Raw genomic sequence first — 24,322 nt, 5'->3', positions numbered from 1 at the left:
CGCCCAACATCTTTGCTCGAGTTTCTAATTATCGGATCCTCTGTTAGGCGGCTACCATTGCCGTGGGATTCACAATGTACGAAGCAAACGACGATGTAGTTTCTTTGGCAGAACTTCACCAGTCGTGGAGTTTCGTATTTCCTGGGGCCTTGTTAGAAAAATTAAAACTGGCAACACTCTAGATGGACAATATTTATGACAATGATACGTCTTCGTTACACTGAGGAGTCAAAACGCCAAAAATAGAGAAGTTATTAAGAATAATTCGAAGAATTATTACTCCATCGAAAACTAAAATTAAATATTGTATACGTGCTAAATAAAAATAGAAAGAGGAGGAGAAAGTAGAAAGTAAATTGAAACTGAATTAACCCTCAATGGGTACCATGGGCGAAAATTTTACTGTAATTAAACTTGTGTTTTACAGAGAATATTGTTGTGATTTTATTTTGAATATTACAACTTAAACAATAATATTCTAATTATACTGTGTGTACATCTATAGTACCATTAGTGTAGCAGGAAAATGATAAGGGTTAAGGGAGGAATATATAAAACAATACTGTAAATTATAAGACGTTTTTGTGATTAAATATTGAGGAGAAACAATTTAAAAGAAGCATATACAAAAAATTATAACTGTATCTGAAACTAAACTTAAATACTATATACATATCAAAGAAAAAATGAAAAGTGTGGGAGAAAGTAGGAACGAGACTGAAACTGAATTAAGGAAGGAATATACAGTAGGACAATAATATAAATTATAAGACGTTTATGATTGAATGTACTCAAGTAGAAAACAGTTTTAAAGGAAGCATAGGGCTATAAATTCCTGTTATTTGCCAGCAATAAATTACAGTAATACATAGTTGATTGCAACTCTTCAATGCAGAGTATACGTAATTTTAAAGGATTTCTCGAGGCTGAGAATTTATATTAAAATAGCAAAGTCCGTTCGTTCGTAATGTGCAAACATAACAGGCATAGCGAATATTCTACGCCGGGTCAGTTTCGATCTGTTTTTACAGCGTAGATAGGATACATGCTCAGAGGTCTTCATTAGCTGTAAGTGGTTCGAGTACGGTACCGAGGATATTAGGTAGATAATGCACGCGTAACGATGTTACGGTGGATATACATTGAAGCATAAAAGTTATCGCGGCGATTACTGCCTTCAAAGTTTACAGTGTCTTTATCGCGAACATGCGGGAATAACCTGAAGCACGAGATCATGAAACCACCCTTTGTACCGTAGCCATTTTATTTACGAATGTTATTGCCGCGGAATTAGAAGAGACGTTGAAAAGTGTTTGAAATAAAAATTTCAGGACTGAGAGGAGCTCATTTTCTCACGGTAAACAAATTGAGCTCACCAAAATAAGCACAGCGAGGAGCAGAAATGGAAATTACAACTTCTTACACTGGTACACTTAATATTATCTTTACTACAGCTACTTCACGTATATTTTTTGTAGTTTAGTATTCGATTTTTTATTCTTGTATGAACATTGATAAATTAGCATTAAAAGTTTAATGACTACGTTATCTTTATCATACTAGGCCCCGTACGAGGAGTTTTTAAATTTTTCTTACAAGTTTCATTTTTTCCACGATATTCAGTCTGCTTATATTACTATTATTATGAACGGGATATCGTCGATTTGTTTGTAACATTTATGTTAGTAGTGCTTGAACGGTTCGTTACGAAGAAAAAATTTAATAAAGTAAAAGAAAAGACACACGCAAATAAATCAATAAAATGAATTATTTAAAACAGCCAAGATGAAAACGAATTACCATCTATAGTAATTACCACTGTGGTTGAACTTATGTTAATTATAGTTCGGAGTTTATTGCTCTACATAAATTACATATAGGCGACATTAACAGTGTAGAAGAAAGTCTACAAAATCACATGCTACAAAAACGATTTATGTCATCGAGGTGTAATAAATTTTGTAGTAATCTGTAATTTATAATAATAATACAAGTGAGAATAAGACGTAACGACATCGATTGAAAATTGCACTACCTACAATCACGAAATATACTTTCCCAAAGAGTTTCGAAATAGAATAAAAGTTGAACAATTATTTAATCCACTCAACATGCTACACATACGCACAGATCTATTTTATCCACGCACAATAAATTTTGTATTAATCTGCAATAAAATCTCTTGCGTGAAGCGCAGTTCTTGTCTATAAGAGAAGTGTCAATTTACTGCCATTTTTCTCTTATAATTAGTTGTAAATTATAATTCCGCGTGAGAACGGGTTAATCGGCTGCTTCTGGATAAGAATCTAAGAATAGCTTTTACGATCTTCGTAGATTTATAAGTTAATCTCGATCGATATTAGATCGTAATCATGGCTAATGGTTTTATTTAGCTAAAGAATATAGACTAATGTTTCATCCAAATAAAATTTATATAAAACAAACAATGGATAACCATTTTAAAACTCTTCGAACAATCGATGGTATCAAAAAACGTGTACTAAAATGTACAAAGGCAGTCGATGAGTTCTTTTAAGAAATTTATAAAATTGACTTGAAATTTTGTACAAGAAGAAAATTCGTTCTTGATCTTAACGTTGAATACTTTTTAAATCCAAAGAGATAGGTATATAATCAAGTTTTCTGCTATACAGTCAGGCTTTTCGTTTATTTTAATTTTTTCTGATGAGATTTTCGGACAGTACAAGATGATTTATGTTACGATTCTTGAGAATCTTCATTGTACGTTGCCCGAATGATTAATCATGGTCAATTTTCTAACAGAAAAGGTCCCGTTTCCCAGACACGGAACCGCCTGGAGGCGTCGCTGCGATAATCGGCGTCCGATCGAACGACCGACGACGCCCTGGTCAATGCAATTACGGTTCTGTAGAACGGCGACGCGGATCCGACGCCACTCTTAGCTTTTCCGCTTTGCCCCCCGGCGGATCAAAGCATTCTACGACACCCGCTACCTGACACACGACTAACGGAATCGAATATCGGTCCTCGATCCACCTTCGAGCCACTTTCCTCCTCGCTGCCAACTCATTTTCTTTCCTAACGACGCTATTTCCAAGGCTCGAGGTGCACGGGAAACGTCGATTACGCATCATTACTATTAACGCCCCGGCGACCTAATTTAAAATACTTATATTCTCAAAGAGATTGCGGGGAAAAAGTTTTCGATACTGTTAAAATTTCTAACGTAATAAAATACTCGATGTATGTCGACTTATAAGGTTTTCGATGCTCTGGAAAATTATGGGATGATTATCGAAAGAATTTATTTTGTGGAATCTGATATTGATAATAATTTTAAAATATTTCATCTGTTTCGATTTACAAGGTTTCCGGTGCTCTGGAGAATTCGGGAACAATTATCTTAATAAATCGTTAAAAATGTTTGATTTCTTTATATATTGATATATAAAATTATACTAGTATTAACACAGTAACATTTCAATTATTTATTGAGTGGTCATTTTCTTGTTCGACTTTGTCCTTTCACTTGATTAATTTTTCGATGATCTTCCCACAGCAATTTAGTGGTTAATGCCCAAAAACTTCTACGAGCGTCGCTTTCAATATGCTCATTTCGTCAAATTTAATTAAAAAATATTAACTATCTCGAAAAGATTGATTTTAACTGGCAGAAGACTATATCTTCGTCCTTTTCTACTCCTATGGTTTATAAAATTGTGAAAAAAATGTACGAGATTCTTACCAAAAAAATAAATCGAAAGGGAAGAATAAAGTTTTTTCGTACGAAGCTTCGTTTTCGAGGAAATCGAGTTGCAGTGAGTTCAATGTCAGTAGAAGTAGAAACGTTGAGTAATGGACAGACGCGTCAAATCCTATTTAACAGAGTTCTGCTTGGACGCCAGTGGAAGTAGAATCGGTGAATAATGGACAGACGCGTCAAATACTATTCAACAGAGTTCTGCATAAACGCCAATAGAAGTAGAATCAGTGAGTAATGGTCAGCCGCGCTGACTAAAATCGTATTAAATCGCACGCGTGCTCTAATTTTCGATCTCGATTTTCTCGAAAACGAAGCCTCTTCTGAGAAAATTCTACTCTTTCTTTCTGACTCAATTTTTCATCAGACATGAGCTTGCAACAATAACGCAAAAAATGCCATTTGACGTTTTTAATCGCAGGAAAGAGAAATGCCCAAGAACAGAAATTAAATAAATATTCAATTATATAAAAACTGACCAATTTGACTCGTTATAAATTCTTCATACCAAGTTTATCAATAACGAGGAAACTTTAAGTAAAATCGAATGGTATACGTTTAAAAAATGACTTCTAATTAAATTGTGCGTAAAGAGGTCGATCGAATTCAGCGTTTAAATTGTTAAAAGAGATAGAATCGTCGTTTCTACCAAATATCGAACGATTTTGTGTTTCCTGGAGGGACGACAAAAGCGTGGCAAGGGTTGGAACATCCGATTGAGGCGTTTCGTACAATTTTCATTATTTACAGTAATTATTGTTTGCAACGCGTGTAAATGAAGCGGAAGATGTTAGTCGTGGGACTTTCACGGAAGAACGGGACGATCATTAATCACGCGAGGTCGTCCAAGGTACACGCCAAACTGGTATCAGGCTCGTTCTCTCGTCGTCGCGTGGGCGGACATACGCGTTTCGCGGTCCGATAATTCAGCATCTCCGCTGCGGCGTTATTCGACATCTATCATCGATATCTGGGTGTGAAATACCTGACAGATGTTCTTCGAGGTGCTATTATGCGGTAACATTAATTACGAAATAATCTCGCGTGAGAATATTTAAGCAAAAACCAAGATTAATAACGCCTGATGAAAATTAGACGAACAGTTTCGATCGCGATCACTGTGGTCTATGAAACTTCAGTCTCAATACTTCGTTTTGGTTGGTTTATGGACGAGGTTATTTATTATTTTGATCGATATTAAATCGAGATTTACATGGTTGGAAATTGGCGATCGCGTGGCCACGAAATTCTGAAAAAGAATCTCATTGATGGTAAAGTTTCTGATATTTGGAAGTCAAAGTGTGAGTTTTGTCTGCATTTTTCGATTAGTTATATCGGTGGAATTGGATACAAAAATCGATGGTACCAGACAATAAATAATAATATTAAATAATATACAGTACCTTGTCAGTTCGTTCGATTGCTTTTAATTTACGAAGTTAATGTTTTTGTTATTATGGTAAGCATCGGCTCTAGTCGAACATTTCAACAGTTAAAAATTTAACAGTTGGAAATTCCTTTTCGCGTATTCGAGGATCGAACTCTTTCGTTCGAAGGAAGTTATGTTTCCGCGAACTATTGCAGACCGCGTTTAACAGGCGAGAAAAGGGATCCAGTCCTGCTATTAGGAAGAGCTAATGCGCAAGCGCGTTTATCCGAATAACAGAAATTACTCGAGCTTCGAGCATTGCATTACTGCCAGTATCATAGTGATTATAGCGAACATATGCTTACCGAGGGACGCGCGAAGCGATATCAAACGAACGAAAGGAGAACTGACATTCGGGCATAATTCTTTTCCAAGTAATTATCGAGTGAATTGTGAATTCGTAAATTGTCTTAGGAACTTGTTTCCGTCTTCCGCGATTGTATTTCGTTCCTCATGTACGTTAATTCGTATATCGTTGTCCTCTGAAGTGGATAATGTAGATGGTGGAAACGTTGAAGATAGTTTGTCGAAAAAATGACTGTTATCCCTTCTTCGTACTAACAAGAATTTCTTACCATCCGGTATCGTCATATTAAGAGGGAAACATCGCGTCGTTATTTATACATCAAGACCCTTATAATCGATAAGGTCGTTAGTAATGCTCATAATTATATGTCACGTATAGCGATTGGTAGAAGTATGTTTTAATTTATGATACTGTTATCAAAAATATGCTCAATTTATATGGACTTTTACAAATCTACAGAAGTTTTTCTATTTAATGGTCTGAACATATCAATCTTGTCTTGAAGACTAACGTTACTAATTTTCAAATGCTGACAAAAATATGTTACTAAAACCAAGTAGAGATTCAAAATTCTCTAACAATTCTATAAAGGATCAACTCATTAAATTTGAAACTAAACAATGTTTGAATTTAAGTCAAAAGGTCTCAGAGGATTCTTGCAAGAAACTCAACCTTGTCTTGTAGTGTGATATATCCAAATTTTAATTTTGTTAGCGTAGATTATATTTCAGCAAATCGAGATTTTCAACACCGCTAGAAAAATATCGAATCAACAGATATTTAAAAACCTTATTTCAAGGAATACTCAAATTTTCAACGACCCGAAAATCCTGTGCCTTGCGACAGCAGCTCTGAAATAAATAAAAACCTTTGCACGTAGCAAGTTTACCCCGAAGGGTTAGAGGCGACCACGATCGATTTCAAAGAAGGAAACCTGTCACGGCGTAGAAAGGAAGTCGATGAAGTGCAACGGAACACGATCAGAATATAGAGGCTTTAGAGGGTGCAGTCGCGAAGAAACGTCAGAAAAAGAAGAATTTAAAAAATTAGAAAATTGAAGTGCATAGTATCTGAAAGAAAAATTGCCTCTTCCACTTAAATGTGTGAATTTTCTATTTTTAAATTATTTATTACTATGATTTACTCTTACGAGTTCATTTCGTATTAGAACTATAAATATTTATTAAAACACCAGGACTTCGCGACTCTAAAATACGTGGTTTCTACGTGTCAAGACACTTTCCTTCGCCTTAATGGAATCGAACATACAGTAGATCGTTACGCAATAACAATGTAAATAATCACACACAGGTATTCCAATATAGAATAATTCGACGAAACGTCTTCCAGGCCTACTTTGAACTACTAGGAGTCTAGGTCCATTTTGACTCGAATCTAAATTTAATTTCTGAATACAAGATTACCGACTGAATTGCTGTCTATTTCCAGCTGTAAATTAAGAATAGAACACCGTGGAATCCTTTTGCTGAGGAGTGTACCCGTTCCATGAAAACCGAACCGACGCTCATAGCAGCTACGTCCGCCCTGTTGTCGCGACCAGATCGAGCGTCGTCGACTGCGTTTCATCTCGCTGTTCATCGCTTTCGCGGTCTTCTCGCGGCACATAGCGCTGAAACATGACTCATCCACGCCTCTTCCACGTTTTCCGGCGTCGTTTACGGCAAGTTCCCATAGCACTCGGCTTCGCGGGCCCAGAATCGTCCCCGAGGATCCGTCGAGCGGATTCGTATGCGCTCCGGCGCGCTGGCTGACGCATCGACGAGGATTCCCTCGATCCTTGGCGGCGATTAGGCCAAGTCACGCGTGGCAATGATCCGATTACGGTCTCCGAGCGATTACTATCGTTCGTCCTTCGCCATTATCGCCATCTCCCGTCGCAGACGTGCGTTACGGTCCACAGCCAGATCTTCTCAGGCTGTGTTCCTCCCGCTGAGGAACAAAGACGAAACCGAGACGTTCGGGAAACGTCCACGTACGAGGGGAATGGACTACGTGCATGCAAAACGAGTGGAAAGTTCGAGGCCTTTGTCCTTGGGATTATAGTCGCGAGGATATCGTTATCAGAATGCCGGTTGGAGGCTTCGTCGCGGAATCTGCTTACGACTTCGAGACTGTAACCATAATTCTTCGAGATTGAGAAAGATGCACTAAACCTTGGGTAAACGAGATGGGTCGTACGAGATTCGGCGCCATTTTGTGGCGAACTGCAGCTCGAAAGACTTGAGTCCAGTTTCTGTAAATAGAAGTCTTTGGGAATTAATTTCTAGAAAACGAATAAATATTCAGCCTTTTCCTTCTGTAGGAAATTTATTTTTAGTTACTTGTTTAGTTAATTATATTTAGAACTAGTTGTCAGCTCAAATTATTGTGATTAAAATACAGACGAAATCTGACGTCGTCCATGTTTCTGTTACAGATACGCGATCGTGTGGTTGCTGTCAGTCGCGTCGCTGCGATGCCAGGTAAAAGCACCCCTCAGAAAATGTATTGATCAAACCCTTGCCTTATAGTATCAGGGCCAAGCACGAAAAATACTGTACTCGGTCCAACAAATCTAGTTTGTAGGTATAATTGAATACGCGACTACTTTTCAGCATCCAGAATCGCTGCATCGAGTAACTTTCACAGAATTTTATTTATCTCCGCGCGAACATAACATAGATACAAATTATGGCTCAAATATAATGAAAATGAATCTTCACTCGTAGTAAAACCAACTGTAATATTTTTTATTGACCTTCAAATGAATTTAGAATTTTGTTTCTCTTGATTTAGTAGTCTTCTTGAGTTTTTGCAATGGTGGATTAGATATTTGTGATAAACGCAATGGCTGACTGGTCTTTAAATGAATTTAGAATTTTCTATCCTCCTTTACTTCGCCTTTTTGAATTTTAGCAATCGTAGATTGGATGTTCGTGATAAATGCAGTGATTATGAGACAGAAGGCAAGGTTTTAAAAAATAAAATAATTTCTATCAGCGTGATATTGAACGTGATTATTCAAAAGGGTACGACTCACGAAAACGCGGAGGGCGAGGGAAACATGGAGGACGCCGTCCTGGACGAGACGACCGAGGATTACTGGACCGGAAGTGGATCCGGTCCCGAGGAGGACGACTCCCTCCACAACGAAACCAGAGAAGCGTTGACGCACGAAGCCAGCGATCACGATGCCGTGAGTATCATTCCACGGTCAAACACGATTTCACGACACGTCGAATCCTCCGACAACGCGTGTGCGCGCAACCCGAAGCCGTACAAAGCTTTCGTCGCAAGTTCCGAGTTTAACGACCTACACCAACCGACACTCAGATTCTTTCGAACACCCGTTACACACGCTTCCACTGTTAAAGGCGCTGTCAGCCATCCTTCGACAAAGTTGAAAGATCCTCCCCGAGGCGATAAGAATGCAGATTTCCTACAAGCGTTTCGCGTATCCCATCGATTACTCGCGTCACGGCGAAAAGTGAAAGACCAAAGGATCGATCGATCGTTCAGGATACGTCTGACGATCGTTCGGACACGAGACCCAACGATTATTTGGACGAAAGTGCGACAGTTGCTTTAAATCCGGAAAGTATGACGATAATAAAAATCAGGATTTTTTTAGAGGAGGTAAACTCTAAAAAATTATTCAAGTTCTCGATCGAGTTAACGCTATAAATCAGTGTTTAAAAACGTGGAGTAATTTTGACTATTTTGGAGACGATTGAAAAATCATATCGTCGCTATTTATTTTTATCGAAATATTTAGAGGTTCGAGGTGTGGCACGATGCAAAAAAGATTCAATGAACCGGGATTTATCTTTCTCTCTATAGTACCTCGCGTGGCATCGTACGTTAAAGGTGCCATGAATCGGGTCGAAAATAATCGAGTTGCAGTCGGCAAACAGGTATAGGTCAGGGACAAACCTAATAGACTAGCCTAGGGACGCGATAGGTGCAATAACCCAGCCAGTCTAACCGATCGCTGCCGGACTAATGACTTTCGACACCCTAACCGCGCGACCGTTAATCATCGCATGAGCGCGCGTGTCACGACGAGACTCCGGAGACCAAAGGCAACGAGACTACGGAAGAGAATTATGGCCTTAAGAGGAACACACCGTCCGCGAACGTCGGATCGTATTTACGATGACGCGTGGCGGTTTTAGAATTCTAATTCAATGGCTAATATTAAAAGAAGAAAATAATATCGTCGCAAAAAAGCTGTGCTTGTCAATATTTTTAAATAGACACAACGTCTTCTGTCTACACGTAGGTTTGTGGACTCAGACTTATTGTTATCTAGACGCCATTGTTATATTTTGAATTTGATGAAAGATAGAGAAAAGTTTAATAGTAAGGTAAAATCTATTTTTTAAATGCATCTAAAATAGGGAGTTGCATTTTTGAAAAAATAGATGGAGTATCTTCTTTTGCACAGATCAATTCTTTTAGACATTTTACATATAAAAGTATTAGGGTATAGTGTTCAAAAGAAAGATATTTTAAATTTTAAGAGCAGAAGGAAATAATTCCAATATGGCGGCTCAATATTCAAGCACCCTTCTCGACGAGGCCCACGTTTTAGACGCATAAACATTTTGTACAATATCTCGCTCACACCTGAATTTAAAACAAGAGGATTTATAACACAATTAACTGTAAATTGATTTTAAAAACATTCTTGTTGCATACACACAACGGTTAGTATTATAATAATACCTCAAGCAGCTAAAAAATGTAAACAAATGATCTAAAGTGCCACAATAATGAAAACTCTGCAAACATTGGCAAGAAAATACCAGGAGAGTTTCGTTTACCCAAGTCAGAAAGTGTCATCGTATAAAGCTAGCCCGCGAGCGGTTTCTAGAATACCACTAAGGATCTATGGATCCCTTCGTCCGAGAAGGATCGGTTCAAAGTAATCTCAATTACTCTTAAAAGCTCGAAACGAGCCCGAAGAATGGTCTCGTTTCGAGGAAGTTCCTCGAGACGAATCCTCTTCCGCGACGCAGCATTCCATCCTGGAAGCGTTCTTCAAAACGATACTTCTAAAGACCACCGAGATCATTCGACTGGCCTCCCATAAACCCGGAGAGACAGAAGATACTGCGCAGGAACGATCCTCTAACTACTCTAGTGGCCCGTAAACGGCTCTCCGTCTTTCTTCGGACGGACGAGTTCCACAGATTCCTGAAAAGTGAAGTCCGTGAAAAGCAATAATTTAAGCCGCGGGACGAGCAAATAGAATACGCGGAGATGTTCCTGGAGCCTGGGCCGATAAGATACCAGTAATTAAATCGCGCGAATACCGTCGATAAGAGGCAAGAGGTCTGCGGATTTTCTGGTTATCCGGGGAAAATTGCAGAATTAATTTCAATTAGCACAACTTCTCCGATTAGAATTAATATTATAATATTTTCGTGCTCTACTTTCAAGTTGGAATTTGAAATTAAATGTAAGATCGAATAAAGATTATTGCTGGATTTAAATACGAAAGTGTATTGCAATAGGAAGACACGAGACTATTTTTAAATCAATCGTTCCAATTTTAACTTGATCTACTTTGGGGATTTTTGGTCAAGTTAGAACGAACAGATGAACAGATAACAATTCTAAAAACCATACGTCAAAGTAAAAACCAAGTTATATTTGCATAGAAATTGTCTAAAATTAAAACTTCTTTTCTCGCATTAAGTTTTCTTATTTTCCCCCTCCTAGGAGAATTTAATTTACAAACTTAACAACTTCGTTGCAGCGCACCATTTTTTCTCGCCATTGCAAAACACGCAAACCTGTATTTACGGTTTCAAATACTTAACGAAAAAAAAAGATCGCCTTGAAAGTTTCTCGATTATGGCCACGCCTTGTCTAGCGTCAATATTAGTCTCGTGGCTGGTGATCGGGTACGTGCCAGTGATTTCACAGGACGAAGAGGATTCGTAGGCTCGCAAGAACCGCCGTGGAATCGACGAGGAATCCGAGGAACGAGTGAAAGATAGAGAAGGGAAGAGCACGGCAAAAAGACGGTAGAAAAAGAGCGTGTAACAACACGATTGTTTCAACGGGTGCCGGCATGTGGAGGCTGTTCGCGACTTTTTAGCGCTGGCTGGCGTTTACCACCGACCACGCGCCTCCTTCCACACGATTCACCTGACCAGACTACCTGTCGACGCACACTGGGAGAATGTCGCAAAAAGACCGAGGAAATTCTCCGCTGTTCGCGTCCGTCGTTCGCTTTCTTATCGATGCTGGTGACCAGCTCGCGCTAATTGTCGACGGTCGGCCGGTGTAGCTAATTCTTCTTAACACGTTCCCCACCGCCACTCGATTGGCTGCAGACTAAATAAAATTACCACAAACGTATACGAGCGTTAATTATTACCGATATTAAAATTATCGACCAATTATGTGGAGGCTTAAATCGCACCTTTCTGGAGGAACAGAATGCTTCAGAAGGTTTCTTAAATAAAATTGCAGGGAGTATGAATTGAGAAATCGTCCAATTTAATATTTTCTTAAGAGGGAAATAAACTATTAAATTCAGTAGAATTTATATTACTCAAAGACACATCAAATGTTTCACGGGAATAAAATAAAATTCTTACATTAAAATTTTGGCCAATTGTCTGTTAGACATTGAATAAAAATAAGCTTCAATTATAGAAGGAAATATTTTTAAACGAACAAAAATTCAACTCTGTTCGATAGATCTAAAAGACTTTGCTCGAGAGTAATGTATTGTAAAATATGCAGGGGAAGTAGAGTGTCTATGGTCAGACACGTTTCGTAATCAACGAATGTACACTTTGACTGTTTGTTTTATTCACAAATGAATAATGAATAATGAAGAGAAGTTCAAGAACGAATCTGAAATTTCTATTGATCGTGAAAAAATTTTACCCAGCTGTGGCCATGACCTCCTGAAATGCAGAAAGACTGAAATGGTCGTGGAAAGAATTGCTAAACGTACTGGGTCAGACATTGTATTCAGCCTTCGCAGAGGCCTGCGACTAAAAACGCAAATTACTCGACACTGTCCACATTCCCCTTACTCATGCCACCTCATTCCCACAAATCTATTCAAGGGTACTGGCACACGTATGTTCAGTTTTTCAATTATTCGAAATGTAACAATGAAGTGGTAACATCGTGAATAAATTTACAAAATCAGAATTAATTTTTAAACAGCAGATACGAACTATATTATTACGAATTATAAAAATAGAAAGTATGGACGAGTAGCTATAATTCTTCTTTATTCGAAGTCTCTGAAGCTCCTTGGAATACCATTCAGGAGCATACAGTAGAAATGGATTGTCTATGGTCAGACGCGTTTTGTGATCGATACACAATTGCTTTGATAGCTACTTTCAACGAGAATTATAACTACACATAGAATTTTATTTCATTTTATTGATTAAAGTTACTATATTTATGACCCAGTCTTTAATCAAATTTGTCATATGCATATTTTTGTTAATAATCTAACATCTTGATACATTTCTTAACGTTCTGTAAATGCTTTCAATTTTTTTAAATTATAATTTTAAGTTTGCATCAATTCTTATCGTCGAAAGCTATAACAAAGTGCTCGTAAATTCAAGCAATTATCCAACGTGTTTAGTAATAATTTTATTTAAAGATAACCAAATCACATTCTTAGAATTTTCATTTTATTCTACGTATTATAATTGAAACACGTTTTAAAATGTGCAGAACGTTGTGTGTTCTGCGATATTGCTATGCTATTCGATAAGAAAATTATATTGGCATTTAAATTTGTTTGACGGAATCTAACGTTACGCGAATTAAAGTAAATTGGGCCTAATAACGCTTTCATGCCTATAATTTCAGTTCTGCGGCGCACAAGTCTGTGTGTTTGTGCGCGTGCGATTTACATTAATTCTAAATAATAACGAATCTTTACGCGCATGATCGCGTCTGTAGAACGGTATATAAGAAAGTAGAAAACGAACGATGCTCGGACACGCTACGTGAGCCCACTAACAAATTATGAATTATCTTGAACTGGATAATGGTAAATGGTAACGGAGATCGTCTAATCCCACACAGGCCTCGTAACGCGTGACTACCCCCGAAGAAGGTGGAGGCTTATAAATTGTACGTAATCGGAAATCAAAATCTGACAATGTATTACGAGTTTCACGAAGCGTAAATAAAGAAAATACGCGATGATTTGTCATAGAAATAAACGTAATGCCTGAAAGAATTCAACGATCAAACGATAAACAAAATACACATGATGTCCCAGGACTATTCATACGTCAAAAGTATGGCAAACGTCGAAAATTCTTCGAGCGATCTGATACGATTTGGCTGGCGCGTCTGTCCATTACTGATCATTTCTACTTACGTCGACGTCCAAGTCGTACTCCACTAGAAGGCCCACTTAATGCATTTTCAAACTAGATGTTTTCTAAAGTTAGATACTTTACAAGTAAATTTTATTTTACATTTGAAACTTATTTTTGAAATATAAGTAAATTACATATTAAAAAATTTAATATCCAAATCAGTCATGACTAGAGATCCAATTACTTAATTTATTTGTGAAGTTATTAAATTCCTGATTCACGGTGGAAAATTAATCATCCACTTTCTACGGACTCTTTTAAGCCTCTTTTAATTAATTTTTCTTTCGCTTTAAGGTGGTGTACGTTGGCGAGGGTGCAGCTTACGTACCGGTTCCGTCGCTGAAGGGACGACCTCTCAGTCCAAATTTACAAGCCCTTCAGACGCTGCAGGGTCTCCAGGGAATACCTGGAGGAGGTGGGACTGGCGTGGTGGGCGACGATGACTGGAAAAGGCACCCAGAAACCTGGGATCGTGAGCACAGGAGATATCGACCTAATACAACGCGGGTCCAACGTAAGTAAATAAATAGGAATGAGCTAGAATTATAATATTCACAGTTTTTAAACTAAATATCTTGCATTTCCATTATGAATAGTTTTACAAAATTTTCAATGTTGCAAATTATATACACACACATACTGATCACATTATTTTGATTTGATTTGATTTGACTTAACTTGACTTGATTTCATTATAGTTTAATTTCATCATAAACTAGACCATAAATTGCTTAAAATTAATCATCATTTTTTACCAAGTATATTCGATATTATTTCCAAAAACCATACAATTCAATTTCCAATGGATCCATATTCATAGAATTTTTCCCCAGAGACTATCGTCATAAATTAGACAAATTAATCGCTCAGAATTAATATTATTTCTTCTATTTCGTGTACGATATCTAGAATTATCCCAAAGTGTAACGAGCCAGTTTCAATCTCCAAGTGCAATTAATGCAAAAGCAATAAGCGTAGAATAAAATAATAATTTTCTATCGACGACGATCGTTCGCGTTTCTCTTTGGCAGAAGAGCTCCCGACCAAACTCGATCGCCTTGAGTACTTTTGTAGTTCGTTTCGTCGAGACAAAAGAACACCTATGGTCGGTGCCTCGACTCACGGGACGGCATTCCAACCAGAAAGCAGCTGCTTTCACCCTCGGACACCGTTATCGCACACACCCGTCATTATTGCTGTTTCTGTGGCTCGCGGGAGATCTCGCGTAAGGACTCGCCTCGAGCCAGGAAACGATCGAGGCCCGGCGATCGATCAATCGGGAGGAATCGGCCGCGCGGCGTCGCCCGACGACGGCGTCCCGACACTCCTGGATCCAGAACGCGATGGCGAATGGCTACCGTTAGAGTGGACGCAATTAAAACGGTGTCGGGAAGTCGTACGGCAATCCCGACATCGAGAGTACGCCTTCGACGTCCCTCTCCAACGGCGTCGACGCCTCTCGCACGATCGCTCGATTATCCTGGATCGCCGCGATCCGAGTCACCTCTCGATCCTCTTCTCTAAGAACCGGTGACCCGCGATGGCTCGCAATTTTCCAGATTGGCTCCACCACCGGTGATTGTGCCCCGACAATTCTCCGCACGGAAATTCTCCGGATTCTTTATCGAAATTCCGCTCCTTGTCTTCCACGGCGAAAAGTTCGCTGGAAGAATGGCGGGGTGGGGCATTTTATCGCGTCGATTAGGGCGCATTTAGATGTCGAACCGCTATAGAGGCCAGTCGAATTCGTGACTCGCATTAAAGGAAGGATTTTCTATCTACAAAATAAATATCTGATATATTAATCCTTTGCACTCCATTTGCGCCAAATTGAATTTAGGAAATATGTAAATAAAATTTAAATTGCATTTGGTATTGATGGCTGTTTGTATTAATAAAGACTCTTGGGGTGCAAAGGGTTAAACATATTAAAATCAGTATATTTAACCCTTTGCACTCCAAGAGTTTTTATTAATACGAACAACCAGCAAACCAAATGCAATTTTTATTGTACACTCTAATGGAGTTAGTACAGTAAATTATTATTATTATGAAATCCACACGCTTCCATGTTTTACAATTACATGTTTATAATACAGCGGGAACCACGTAACTTAATCAGTTTAATTTATTCTATTACCGGTGGTCAGTTAAAAATATCCTTTTGAGACGAGTATACTAAATTTCTTACTAATTATTTTTTATTCAAACTTCTTAAGGTGACATTTTTGACGAAGAACCCTATTTTTGACACTCATCGTTCACTTATCGCCAAACAGAATAAATAAATAAATTTTTTTCTGTTTAAATAAAGAAAGAAAAATTAAGAATGGTAGAGCAAATCAGAAACAAAAGGTTTCGAAACGACGACCATCAGTCGTCGTCGACGAGCGAGAGAAAGTTCCCCCGAAAACATTCGTCCACGTCCATGTTTATCCAAGATGGATACCTCGTGGCCGAGCTCGTTGGCTCGATGAAGTCGTAAAACCCTTCACCGCGGGAAACGTAAGGCCACCCGCGGTATCGTCAATTACGCGAAAGAAGGCCCATTAGGTTTAATGTATCCTCCTCTGCTCGATTCTACGACCCGAGGCTACGGAGTTCGTTTCTTCTTATCCGCCCCGTTCGTCGTTTTCTTTCTGCTTCCATCACTCCCCCCTCCCTCAGAGATATTTACGTTTCTCGGGGTCAAAGTGTCGTCGAGATCTTTAAACGTGATCGTGGTCTCGCTGGGACGATCAAACTGGTGAACGATTAGGGACACGGTTTCTCGAACGTTCGCGTTCGGGGAAAAAAACGACGATCGAGAAAGGGACGCTCGCTGGTATTTCCATAATTGGTTCTCGACAACTCGCGTCACTTTTTATTTCTCTGCTCCATTTTGCCGCGCGTTGCAATCTCGCGACCGGGCAGGGAGTAATGAGATTTAAATGGGAGGCTCGAGAGTCTTGCTCGCTCGTTTAGATTCTTCGTACGGGTCTCGTGGGCTTTTCTTTTCGCGGTTCGCTACATTTCGCGCGGTTTATTTTCGTCGAATGTTTCTTCGTTCGAATGTTGCGGTCGTGGATGTAATTTCCTACTCCTGGGACACCGGTCGATGCTTCCACATTGATAAATGCTCGGTATACGAAAAATCGGTTCGAGAATTTTCTACTAAAAATTACTTCAGTCCTTTTTTACGTTAAATTTATCTGTTATTGGAATTTTTATTACTGTAACGATTCTACCAAGATTAGATTTTACAGTATAAGTATTCAACGAGGATACTTTTACCCCACTTTCCGCTGGAATATTTACTTGATAATTCTCTCAGCGTGGGTGGACGAAAACGAAAGACACACAATGAAATTTTGTTAATTTTTGTAAATTTGATCGAACAATAAAAACTTCAAGACTCAGTTTAAAGTTAAATATACGAACAGTAGCGGTTCGCTGCTTCAAAATAATAGCACAGTTTTTGTAATATTTTTTCTTCGGTCGAAACTGTTCGTATATAATATTTAACAAATAAATATTTCCTCGCGAGTATTTGAAGTGTTGAAGAATATTCTGAGGACATTTCTTGACTTCGGTTTCAGCGATTATCGTTTTTAAGATCTAAAAGTCACCGAAGCATGGACAGTTGCTACTTCAAAACTATCTTGAATTGTACTCTGCGAGACATTCATTAAAGTTCCATTACAGAATGACAAAAATGACCCACTGGTGTTGGAATAATGTTAATAATTAAGGACACGCTATCGTTGTAAATTGTTGGAAACTACGAAGCCTAGGTTTGAGCTTCAAACACGCCTCGGAACTTAACAGTTGTTTTAAGCGTGGGTGAAATATTGATATCGGGCCTTTAAGGAGTAGCGAACCGTATTGGGTCAGACATTTTAATCGGTCCTCGTTCTACTTGAATAGCATCGTAACTGAGGATACATCACTGGGCAAGCTAATTTTCAATATTTATTTCGTACAATTTCTAACATTTTATAGTTATTCACGATTAAATACTGTGTTAAATTTTCCTTCGTCCAAACAGACGAAGAATATTCTTCTGGACGTGAAATTATGAAAATTCACGTCATAAAATACACTAGTATTTTTATATTCAAGTAACTCTTGAATATTCATTTTTCATTTTCATATCTTTGCTATAATAATTGTTCATGACCAAGAATCTTGTGCCAGGTTGTTTAAAATGAATACATATTCCTATTCTTTCATACTTTTACAATCATTTCATCAATATTTATACTTAAAATTAGATTTGTGTTTCAATTACACTAGTTTCAGAAAATACCACGACTAATTGAAAATTCCAAATAATGGTAGAACATATTCTTTCAAGTTATCGCTTCACTTATATTAAATAAACCTCATAATCATTCCACCGGTATTTATAATATAATACAAGATAAGACTAGGTAGATTTGTATTTAAGTCACCTAGCATAAATATTGTGCGTTATACTTTAATCATAAATTCTAAAGAAAAAAATGTCAGAAAATACCACAAGAATGACTAATTTAAAATTACAAATAATGGTAGAACACATTATACTAAGTCACCGTTTCTATTAAATTAATTGCACTGAATTGGCTTGTTTTACCCAGAAGAAAATACGCATACGCCGCGGAAGTTTAAATAATTCCGACTGAAATTGGAAAGTGTCACAATTGAGACTCGTGGTAAAGTAAACAGAATACTTTAGAGGAGGATTTACCGTGGCATAAGCTCGAGATTAAGAATGATGCTTCTGGCAGACGTAGGCGAGTGTGTCGAGCAGAAAGGCAAGACGGTGAAAAGTGGAAATCGCGAGCGAGGAATCTTACGGTAGAGGCTGAAACGCTCCTCTCGGCGCGTACTCGAGTATCTGCGTTGCGCAACCGTCTCCATTGTTCACGCTCGGACGTTTTGCCGGCCGATGAACACAAAAGCACGTATCCGCAATTCTGATCAGCGTGCATGCATACCGGGACCCTCTCGAAAACGCGTGCACGCGCGTAGAGAACGACGAGGACGGCAACCTGGCGAAAAGTTGTATCATCGAGGTGTACCCGAGGTGTGACTATCGCCAGCCTCCATCTGCCGTCGTCCATCTTCCACAACTCCCTGCTGGATTACGTCGTTTACACTGGAAACGGCCCCTTACCACGAAGATCGCGTATAAGAGGGCTACCGGTGTGGTTCACTTTCACTCGTCATCGACGACCGGTTTTCCACTGGGCTTTCCGTCCACCGGATACCCGATTTTCCGACCGTTTCGCCATAGGACTCGATACATTGCAAAAAATGGCCCATGGACCATTTATTGGCACCCCCGATGGCGCTCTAAGGTGGTTAGAAATGGCCAAAACTATAAAAAAATATTGGGTTGCGTAATAACTCCAAGTTTCTTTATAAGAATATTAAATCCTGACGCGACAAATGGCCCTGGATCATTTAATGGCACCCACGATTACATTGCAAGGTGGTTAGAAATGTCCAAAGCTATCAAAAATTATTAGATGTATAATAAGTCTGCATTTCTTTGTAAGAATATCAAATAATACCGCGAAAAATGGCACTGGACCATTTATTGGCACCCGCAACCTCGTTGTACGGTGATTATAAATGCCCAAATCTAACAGAAAATGTTAGGTTGTGTAATAAGTCCGCCGGTGTCTCACGAAGGAATTAAGTAATAACCAATTGTACAGAAATAGAATTACACTGCGAATAAATCGAGCCATCTCGACTTGTGGTTTCATTTACTCGGGAATAATTTGTTGCAGATATCGAGGCGGAGTGCCAGGATGACTACATGAAAATCAGGATCGGCTTCAATGGTTCCTTCGCAGGGCTGTTATACTCGGCAGGTAAGAAAAATTTCACATAGAACTTTGTCCAGTGTTGGGGCAAAAGTTATTGCAAAATGATGAATAAAAATTGATTTGTTTACTTGTCTATGGAAACCTTTAAATATTCTGTCATGTCTTATGACTGTTAATATAAGGTTTGTATCAGCTTATTTTCTATATTGTGAACGACGAATAAATTTCAGCAGTAACCAGATTTCTATACACGATTTAAAAGAACGTTCAGTATTCGAAGTGACAAATACAACGCATCAAAATTAATTTGTAACCCATAAATGGAAATCAAGTTTCCTTTGTAGCTTTCGAAACATAATGAAGATAAAGATTGCATTAATTTTCAAATAACTATTGACATGTACAAAACAGTGATTAGTTTGAGTTTGTAGTGGCTCCTACAATTTTTGTTTTATTAAAAACAAGACAGATTCGTGTTCTAAACTAATAGTGGAAAAGTTCTGCAACAACGTTATCGGCTTTTCCATTTTCCTCTCGGCGTGTTAGGCGAGTCCAAGCACGGTCGGACGGTGCGCTTCCGTTATTTTGTAAACGAGTGTAACGCGTTGCGTCCCCGGCGCACTGCGGCGCACGCGATGCGCCTGGAAATAGCGCGTCCTTGTTGACCATCGTCGTGACTTCGGACTTAGGCTCTACGGTGCGTGTGTCTCCTCGAAGTCGAACGAACAATTTTCTTCGTTACCTTTCCCGCCGCTTCCGTCGGGCTTTCTTCGCGGAGAGCTTTCTTCGTAGAGGACCTACTTTTGGGGTCAATGGAAAATACTCTATTTTTCTAAGAACAACTTATTTTGATACTTTGATTTTCTTATTCAGACTTGGGCTTGTAGCTGAATATCTAATAAATTATATGGTTCACAAAAATTGTATACTTTTTATAATTAAATATAAAAAAAGAGGAATCTCAAAAAGTACCTCCCCCTCCCTTCCAATGCAACACAGGGCTGTTTGTCTTCAAATAAATTCAGCCATACTTGTTTGCTTTTATATTTAAATTTTTAAAAAATAGAACCAAGATTTTTAAAGAAGAATTTAATGCTTTCTAAAATAAATTATATTACCCTCTTCTAAAACAGTTTGTCCATCAGTGCTTTAAATAATGGCTTTCGTCAGAGTCCTGTTTTGTTTTCGAGTGCAAAACGCTCAGGCAGCTAAATAGTCTGATAAACTATCTGCCTTCGATTTTGAAAAAAAGCGTCGACACGCACAAATAAAAATTACCGTTAAACCATCGTCCTTTCCCAAGAATATTTTACGCATTGGCCGCAACGTCGCTTAAAGTTTACTGCACCGGTTCGTTGAACTTGTAAACTTTCATCGTTCCTACGATTTATTCCCATAAACTGGCCACTGAACGCGCTACTTCCTCGCGAATACCACTCTTACCTACAGTCGGGGCAAAATAAATCGGTCGGTCAAGGTTGCTTCGCGCATCGTGAAACTGTGAAGTTACAGACCTTCTAAAAATTGTCTTCCCTGGCACCGTGGTTTAACCCATTCGCCACGACGCTGGTCACGCGCATGATTGGCCTAAACCTAGGACAATGTAACGAAGTGACGAGTGGAAAAGCTGACGGTCGACTTCGCGTGGAAAAAACGGTTGCTACATTTGAGCACACGTGCCGGAAACGCTATCCGTGAAAATGGTTCGTAAGGCTTTGACGTACCAGCGCGTCGTCCGTGAAAATGGATCGTGAGGCTTGAATGTACCAACGTGTCGTCCGTTGCGAATTCAAAGAAATTCTTCCCGATACGACAAAATGTCCAACCATCCTTCCGGGTCTCCTCTCCCATGCTTTTAACCGTACTTCTACTTTTATCTTCCTTTCTATCTTAACTCGCGTCTACCAAACTGGTGGGGATTGCCTCCCCGATGACCTTGAGAGCCCAGTTCATTTTGTTCCAACTGTAGCTGGGATTCAAATTCAACGAGTAAAGAGACAAATAGCTTTATTCACAAAAATATGATCTACTTTTAGAAAAGATCGATTTAATACATCTGTTTGATAATTACTCGACAATGACAAGTCCTCTCAAGATTGCACTTTTGGAGAACAGGAGATTTCTGGTTATCGAGAGTGTAAAACTCCATCAGAAATTTAATTTCATTTATACAATATTAGTGGTATAAAAACGTAATGAAGCAAAGAGTTATCCTGCATTTTTGACTTATTTTCAACTATTGCGAAGTGATTTCAACGTTGTCTTCTCATGGATGGCGGTCAGTTGAGAAACTATTCACTGAAACAGTATTGATGGACTGACAGAGGTAGTGTGTGCGTAAATAGATGTGAGTGGACTATGGGAGGGACTGAAAAAGGCAATTCAGTATTATCAGACGGCAGACCGGAGCCCGGAGGAAACTGTCCCTCCACTTGCACACACTAAAGCATAACCACCTTGTGTATGAGTTCTGATGATTCGTATAGCTTCGGGGATTCGAAGAAGATGTAGTTAATTCTAATGATTTCCTACAATAGCGAGTGTATTTTATTAAAATTTAGTTGCGAAGTAGAGCTCATGGATACCTACACAAAAGTATCAAACAACAGTTTCGTACGGCGCCAAACAAATTTATTAAGAATCGAAAGCTAATTTTTAAGAAAAATCGACAGGGAGGTAATGTAAGGTCTGCTCGTATACCTCGTCTGTGCATAAAAGCGTGGTAATTTTAAGGACAATCGATTTTAATTGCAGGCTACTCCTACGATCCGGATTGCATGTACGTGAACGGGACGGGCCGCGATTACTACGAGTTCTACATCCAGCTGAATCGGTGCGGCACCCTCGGCGAGAACACTCATCATCAGGACAGCAGAAAGAATCCTACGGTAGGTAAAACGGTCAGGTTCTTAGGAACGGTCCGGCGTGGCTCGTTAAGATCGCAGCGTGAACACCGGCATCGTTTGACAAGGAATAATAATGATTAACGCGCGCGGAAAAATCCATCCTTCGTTCGGCTCTTATTTCGCGATACGCCCTGGACACGCAGCGTTTAACGATCGTACGTGTCTCCAGACGTATTAATACATTTGGAATCGCAAAGGTGCGCCCATCTTAATAGTTCTGTTACGTGGCTGTGGCCGCGTGCGATTCGTAAATGCCCGAGAACGCCCGTTAATTTATGCTTACGCCCGTCCGTCTGGACAGGTATTAAAGGGTTCTGTCATCCTGACGGCGACAAACTGAGCCCTTAGAAATTTTTTTTATAACAACTATGTCAGACAAATGAAACCAAAAGGCTGTCAGGTGACACACTGAAGCGTGGTTTGAGATTGTTCGAGATTCTTTGAAGCCCCTCTGCTAGTGTCGTGTAGTTGTTATATTAATACGTTCCTATGAAATCATCATAAAACTGCTCCATTTTTTGAATATCTTTCTAAAGACTCGTAATACCAAAGCTTCACACATATTCCAATGCTCGTTCGATAGTCAAGGTGCCCAGATGCCTGTATAATAGACACAATCTCCAACCTCGATCGTTTCTTTACTAATTAAATTACAGTAACTCTGTACGATATATGCAAATTGTAATTGTGTTCGAACAACTCTGCTTTCGTTCGCTTATTTTATTCGATTCACGGACCGTCGTGCTGCTCGTTTCAGAAAAACCTGATGTGGAACACCGTCACGGTGCAGTACAACCCGTTGATAGAAGAGGAGTTCGACGAACACTTCAAAGTGACTTGCGAATACGGATACGACTTCTGGAAGACTGTCACCTTTCCGTTCCTAGACGTCGAGTGAGTAAGAAACAGCGCGTACTTCCGTGGAACTTCCGTGGACGTTATGGAAATCGTTATTTCGCTGTTTTAATCACGAAACGATACTTACCCACGCATTTTATTCGTGGGGACACACATTGCACCGAAGATAATTTGTTGGCTAGACGAACCGATTGGCTCTAACGTAATAACGATTTCCATTATTGGCTGACTTGATCGCCAACACAATTCCATCACGCTGTATCGAGTTACATTGGCGTAGGCTGGGTTTAAGCGCGATTAAAAACGTAAAAATTCGCCTGTGTTTCATATATCTTTATTGTTTCTGTGACTATGTATTAGTAATCATTTTTAGAGGACCTTGGACAACGTGAAAACAGAAACGGAACATTTATTAAGATTACGAAAAAGGAAGAATGATTAAAAAATAACGACTCCCTATGGTGACTGTACAAGTGTTTAACGTATGAAATAACAAAAAAAGAATTGAAAATTTCAAGAATCCCATCCCAATTTGGCATTTATCATTGAATAGAAACGACGAACTCTATCCACCCCTTTCGATTTTTCCAGATGGTATTTGGGTGCACATAACGTCCTAGTGAGGACTAACGGGCACACGCCCGGTTTTCCTATAATCCTAACGCAAAGTATCTTTTTCCAGAGTGGCGACGGGAAATCCCGTAGTGTTCACCCTGCAGCCGCCTGAGTGCTACATGGAAATCAGATACGGTTACGGGACCACTGGAACTAGAGTGGCTGGACCAGTTCGCGTCGGTGATCCTCTGACTCTCATTATCTACATGCGCAGCAAATACGGTACGCAAAGCATAACTACACGCGTTTTCGCTTTACGCTCACCGTCCTCGTCCCTCCC

The 24,322-nt window shown here is 39.2% G+C and overlaps 1 protein-coding gene across 1 annotated transcript in view; it reads left to right on the top strand.

Moving 5' to 3' along the window:
* LOC143346212 (uncharacterized) overlaps positions 1-24,322 on the top strand; it is a 98,888-nt gene that overhangs the window by 71,035 nt on the left and 3,531 nt on the right. The window contains exons 2-8 of the mRNA XM_076774115.1: positions 7,916-7,961; positions 8,507-8,674; positions 14,157-14,376; positions 19,625-19,708; positions 22,418-22,551; positions 23,327-23,463; positions 24,110-24,264. Coding sequence (XP_076630230.1) covers positions 7,916-7,961; positions 8,507-8,674; positions 14,157-14,376; positions 19,625-19,708; positions 22,418-22,551; positions 23,327-23,463; positions 24,110-24,264 — 944 coding nt within the window. The remainder of the gene's footprint in view (positions 1-7,915; positions 7,962-8,506; positions 8,675-14,156; positions 14,377-19,624; positions 19,709-22,417; positions 22,552-23,326; positions 23,464-24,109; positions 24,265-24,322) is intronic.

The sequence above is a fragment of the Colletes latitarsis genome, chromosome 10, assembly GCF_051014445.1.
Source record: "Colletes latitarsis isolate SP2378_abdomen chromosome 10, iyColLati1, whole genome shotgun sequence".
Taxonomy (NCBI): Eukaryota; Metazoa; Arthropoda; class Insecta; order Hymenoptera; family Colletidae; genus Colletes; species Colletes latitarsis.
This window is presented reverse-complemented; position numbering and strand designations above follow the sequence as displayed.